The 6,087-nt window shown below is 37.5% G+C and overlaps 1 protein-coding gene across 1 annotated transcript in view; it reads left to right on the top strand.

The window, feature by feature from the left end:
* Positions 1 to 2,812: 2,812 nt before the first annotated feature.
* The window catches only part of LOC124638275 (pregnancy zone protein-like), a 39,384-nt gene continuing 36,109 nt past the window's right edge, over positions 2,813 to 6,087 (top strand). Inside the window, exon 1 of the mRNA XM_047175207.1 lies at positions 2,813 to 3,291. Coding sequence (XP_047031163.1) covers positions 3,209 to 3,291 — 83 coding nt within the window. The 5' untranslated portion in view covers positions 2,813 to 3,208. The remainder of the gene's footprint in view (positions 3,292 to 6,087) is intronic.

Genomic DNA, 6,087 nt, shown 5'->3' with positions numbered 1-6,087 from the left:
ACTGTTTCAATCCAGCCACAATGGACCACTAGAGCCTACGCTGATTTTATTAACTGAGGTAGAAGATAGATGGCGCATTATTAAAACTACAACATCATTAGCAATACGCTTGCTACCCTCGAGGGTAAGCAGGAAAGATATAAGTAGCTGGTAATGGTCTGGTCTAAATATTTTTTGTTTTTGTTTTTAAAGACATGGTTACTATTCACAAATCACTTACATCAACATCACAAATTCAGTGTTGGTAGTTAAGTAGTGATATTCTAGATGTAAAATGAAATAATAATTACTAACGTTCAAAAAGAAAACCAACCAACCTAATCAAAGAAATTGCGTAAACTATAAAGCAATTATCAATTTACTATGCACCTGGCTCATGTAATACGATAGTTAGACTTTAAAAGGACAAGGATTGAAAGTGTAAGTGACAGTAGTAGATCTAATATTAGTGAAATCACATTATACTTCGGCCGTTCAGAGAATGCGTTCCTGACACCTATCAGTTAGTCACGACTAGTGATGGGCACAACATAACACTGAGTTCGTTACCGTTCCTTCAAAATGAACCGCCGCATTATTTTAAGATTATTTTCGTTTTAAATTGGCGGAATCATTTGTTTTATATTTTAGTTATTTAAGTGGAAACCAAAAAAAGGTAATATTCATATAATAAAATTGTTTTATTTATTCTTTGTTACAAGTACATTGAATTGAATGTGCGAACAGAATATTAATCAGACTCCGATTTGCTTGAGGAGGTGGTGTCTTCATCATCATCTTCGCCTACATGTATAATTATATTATTATCAATAACAGAATCAATCCTGATATCTCGGTCTAACAAAAGCCGGGTAATCAAATAAAAACAGATCGAAAACACTTGAAAAACGTGGTCTATGCGCACGAAACGACAACGGACGACTGTTTTAGCGTCACAAAATGGCGGCCCATAACGCCATTTGGGGTTACCATTTTTAATCTAAGTATAAAAATGCGGTTTGGTCATAGTTTTATTTTTATTTTTCATAAAAGTTATAATTAAGTCTTATAGTCCATTATTTTCCAATTCTTAAAAAGAAAATCAAAACTTATTATTTTATATTATAACTGTATAAGAACAGATTACGATACTTGCCAGTTATTTTTAGCACAGCACTACAAAATATAAACCGCTGACATAACCTTGTAATAGCGCAGTATAGATTTAGAAAAATATTGTTTACCAAGTTATTTGACACTCAGTTTGGCACAAAATTATAACATTCATTGATTATTGATATAATAATGTTGTTTTAATGCTCCTCAATTGTTAAAACGGTAAACAACCAGCAAAAATATTTTTATCGTAACTGCAACGCCATTGCAAAGTTACGTCGTCAGTTCAATCGCGACGTGTCAGGAACGCATTCTCTGAATGGCCGAACTATAACAAACGTGTCACGAACACAATAATAATATTTGCATACTATTGCAAACAGTCTAATATTGCAAAGTTTATACAATATTGCAGTAAGCATATACTTGAGTACCTACCTATATCAAATTATTACCTACCTAGATATAAATACTTATAAGTAAGGGAATCTATATTTGTAGGTGTGAAAGAAATATTAATTAGAACTGCCATAATTTCTTAAATTACGATGTACATAGCAACTAGGTACTTATGTATGTACTGACGAGATTTTCATGCAGTTTTCACATATGGATAACGTACCTAGTTCATAAAATAATACTTTATTTTGCAATGTTTTTATACATTTTCTTAACTGAGTAAGTAGTGCCTCTTGAAGTATCCATGGATCAAAATGTAGGTAGGTCCTCTATGACAGTAGCATAGGGCAATTTTTTATCCCTAAAAACAATCACTAAATTGTTAGATCAAAAATAACTCTGTCCATACCCCTATTCCGCTTCATCCATACATCGGGACATACTGATTAAACTTAATGACGAGTGTACCCAACACTAGTCACCAAGTTGGACGTTCCAACAAAGGCCAAAAAATCTACGATACCCAACCGCAAATACCCAGCATCTTACATACCAATCTTGTACGTAACTGTCTATTGATAGTCAAATTATCTGAAATGTAAACTGCTGCATTCCGTCGGTTGAATACTGCCGGTGACTAGCCGCTAAACAATCGGCCGCTTACAATTCATTGTGCCGGTCGACGATCGACCTATCAACCTAGCCAGGGGCGCTGAACTATTTGGAGATTATGTTAAACTTATAAAGGAATATTTTTGAAGTTGATTAATGTTTTGTGTAATAATAGCGGCGGTCAGTGGTTCACTAGCGTCCCGTGGGAACTATCTACCTACTTCGAATAAAAAGTAGCCAATAACTTATGCAGGTAACTTTTTAAATACTTTCTGAGATTAGCTCGTTCAAGCCCTTTATCACATACTAGTGTATTTAAGGTGTACCTAATGGTAATAATAGGTACTATTTTCGCTTCTAATTTAGGGAAAACGTTAGCCAAATGAAATACTATTTTTCAAGATTTTGGAAATCAAATTAATATCTAGACTCCCAAGGATACCAATTACTATTATCTGGTACAAATAACTACATTCATACACATTCAGCTGAAACATATATTCCAAAAAGTATATTCCATACTCTCAAGTACAAGAGAACATACTGCAGATATTTTCACTTTTTACCAATCAATTGAAAAACGCAAAAATGTTGTACGCTTCTCTCTTTTTCGCGATGCGCGCCGACCTTTCGCGCATGCGTGAAGCGTCTATATAGTCTGTTGCGCGCGCGCGCCTCGACGGACGTATCGCGGGAAAACAAGATGGCGCCGATCGAGATAAACTAATTACAGTTGTTTATCAATAAAACAGCTTTAAATAAATTATCTCTAGGTCAAAAATAAACTTAATCGGAATCCCTGTAATTGTAGCTAAGTGTTCTTCTTTTGTGTGAAAATTAAAACAGTGTGGGTACATTGATGTTAAAATCAGTTATTAATTAACCATGGGACTTAATTAGAGAACGAAGAAAGCATGATGGTGATGACTAAGGGTTTATTATTTGCTATTTTGCAAACAATCTAAGACTACTTCTAACACTGAAAAACGGTCAACAAAAGATCGGAACTCGCCCAAACAATAACAAAAGACTATTAACAATGAAATTGCTATCATATTAATGTACCAGAACTATAGTGTTGTGATATCGAGGATTTTAAACTATGAAAATGTTGTGGTTTTGCCTGCTACTGGGCATGGCGACCGCCCAGAATATAACTACTAAGAAAATCGGAAATATTATAGGGTAAGTTACAAATCATAATTTTAGCATGCTGAGTCATAATCACAGATGTTTGTAAAATAAAATTTCAGAAGTACCCTTATTTTCCCGGTTTATTTTCCTATTGAACTTCGTGTTGATGGTTGAGGAGTCTTAGCCCAATTTAGCGATAAGGATAAAATCATACTTACCAAGATGAATATTCGTTGATTCGACTACCTCTCATAATAAAAAGGGATTCGATTCCAAGTACCAATCTAACATTTATATAGTTTAATATTTATGTAAAACTTCTTAAACTAAAACTACTTCTTATCCTGAAGGGTTGTTAGCCTAGCTAACACGAAGTAGCTACTACTTACACAGCACTGGCGGCAGTAGGTACCGGCATTTTGTAATCATAGCATAGTTTATCGGCATAAACACTTCGGCATGCCACCGGCACTTAGTATAGTAACTTAAGGTTATCATAGCTATCAATGACTGACGGTGAATGAAATCGTCAACGAAAGTCTCAATTCACCAATCCGGTTCGACAAAGCGTGGTGATTAACCCTCCATTTTTTCCCGCATGTGAAGAAAGCTTGTCATTTGAATATCTTTGGCAGTCGTCACGGGTAGTCTGAAGCCAGTAAATCTGACAACCAGTCTTACCCCTTGTATTGGGTTGCCCGGGTAACTGCGTTGACGAGGTCAAATATGTAGGCATTCATTCATGAAAAAAACTCGTAGGTTCGCAGCTGCATCCGGTTGATCTGGAAAGCCGACTCTCATTTGGCAAATGATAAAGAAAGCCTGTGTCCAGATCGAGTGAGACCGTAAGAAAGCTAACAGTGACGTGAACGTAGAAGACTTGATTCCAATTGGACATAAGCTTTGTTACGCCAATGTAAGGCATGACTAGGGCTGCCATCCGTCCGGGTTTCCCCGGATTTGTCCTCGTTTGGAGGCCGTCCGGGGGCCGTCCGGGCGGGGTTTCAAGAAGTGTCCGGGGAAAACCCGGACACTTTTCATGTAAGGAAGCACCTCATTGAATTTAAGTATATGTTAAAAGTAAATGGATTACAAATTAGGTATTATTTTGTTTAAAAAAAAACGTATTCGTTCGGGGAAAAAATGCGATTTACGCCAAAAGTCCGGGTTTTTTTAATGTTTGTCCGGGTTTGACGAAATTCGAGATGGCAGCCCTAGGCATGACTAACATTGTTACAATTAGACCACTTTTCTCTCCTAGATTGCATGCGTAATACATATTACTTTGGATTTATTATTGTTCAATAAAAATACAATTGCATCTATAACAGTTGATGGGTTCATTTATCCGCACGTTCATTCTGCCTTAAAAAGACGACAACTAGAAGATATGCCCGTTTTGTTTTGTTAATACAGGCTTTATTTATGAGAACTTTATAGGTTTGGAAAAGTAATACAAAGTTATTTGGACCGATCCTACCTATAAAATACATTATTATTTAAAGACGTCTGATAGAGAGAAATGGAAGAAAAGCACACATTTCCCCGACCACAAATAACTTGGGAACAGGGTAGGAGGAAGAAGAAGAAGAAGACTTATTAAAGGCGATTATCACACTGCCCCGCATGATGCAGCGTAGTGCGTGGATGCGTTTTTTTTCCGTTGTATGGAAATATCTCCGTTTGTATGGAAAACACGCATAGTCCAACACACTGAAAATGCATCCACGCGCGTTCATGCGGATCACGCACATACATGCGGAGAAACACGCACCCCCGCGCGTAGGTGCGGGGCGAGACGCAAGGTATGGCACACTGAATCCCGCAATGCCGCGCGTGATTTTGAATGGGCGTGACGTGTATATTTGAAAATGGAACTCGCTGTGCGTGAATTTACAAAACGCACCTACGCGCGTGAGTGCGTGAAAAACCCGCACGATGATGCAGATCTGCACTCCCGCAGGAACGCGCGTAGGTGCGTCGACACGCAAGATGCAGCGTGATGCGGGGCAGTGTGAAGATCACCTAACGGTCATTGGCCTTCATTCAAGTTTAATGAATTTCAAAGTCAAAGTCAAATCATTAAGTTCAATTCAACCACTTGAGCCGCGCTTTTCAATCAAGGAGGGATTGATCACAATTAGTTGATGTAAAGTCGACGTCCTCGAATGCTACTCAGTAGCAGTCGGTTGCAATTAGCATGCTGTCAGGCTTATTAGGTCATTAAACTTACGGCTCACTCCATAAAAAGCAATGATTGTAACATATATTTCCGAAACGCAAATAAGAACCATGTATTTTTAGTAACATTGCACATAATTGTAAGGTTAACTGTAGCAGGATGAAGTTTTATTATCAACGTCGTAAAACCCTCGAACCTCATATTTCTACATTACACTTCTCACATCGCCCTCTTGGATTTGATCTTTCTTAAGTAGAACTCAAGCTCCTTGCCTTCTAGGATGTAACCATCGGCACGGCCATACTGGCCAGGTCGACTGGCTACACACACCAACAAACACTCAGTGTGGAATTGCTCCTCCAATGCACCCTCAACCTTGGAGAGGCGCTACCTTGCATTTTCTCTAGAGAAGACCAATCCACACAATATTCTGTAATCGCTTACAAGAAACGATCATTTCGCTTACGAACATTACTTTCTTTACATAATAACTTCAAAAAAAGTTACCACTCGTAAACAAAACGGATTGTTCCTTGCCGAGATTCTTGTTTATAGGAATAGATCAGAAATCTCATCCACATAACCAACACTAACTTCAAGTAATTTCAAACCCCTAGAAACTAATATTAACTCATTGCTATTTTAATCTACATCAGTCAAAGTAC

The sequence above is a fragment of the Helicoverpa zea genome, chromosome 17 (assembly GCF_022581195.2).
Source record: "Helicoverpa zea isolate HzStark_Cry1AcR chromosome 17, ilHelZeax1.1, whole genome shotgun sequence".
NCBI classification, from domain to species: Eukaryota; Metazoa; Arthropoda; class Insecta; order Lepidoptera; family Noctuidae; genus Helicoverpa; species Helicoverpa zea.
Note: the sequence above shows the minus strand (reverse complement) of the source record. Positions and strands in the feature narration are given on the sequence as shown.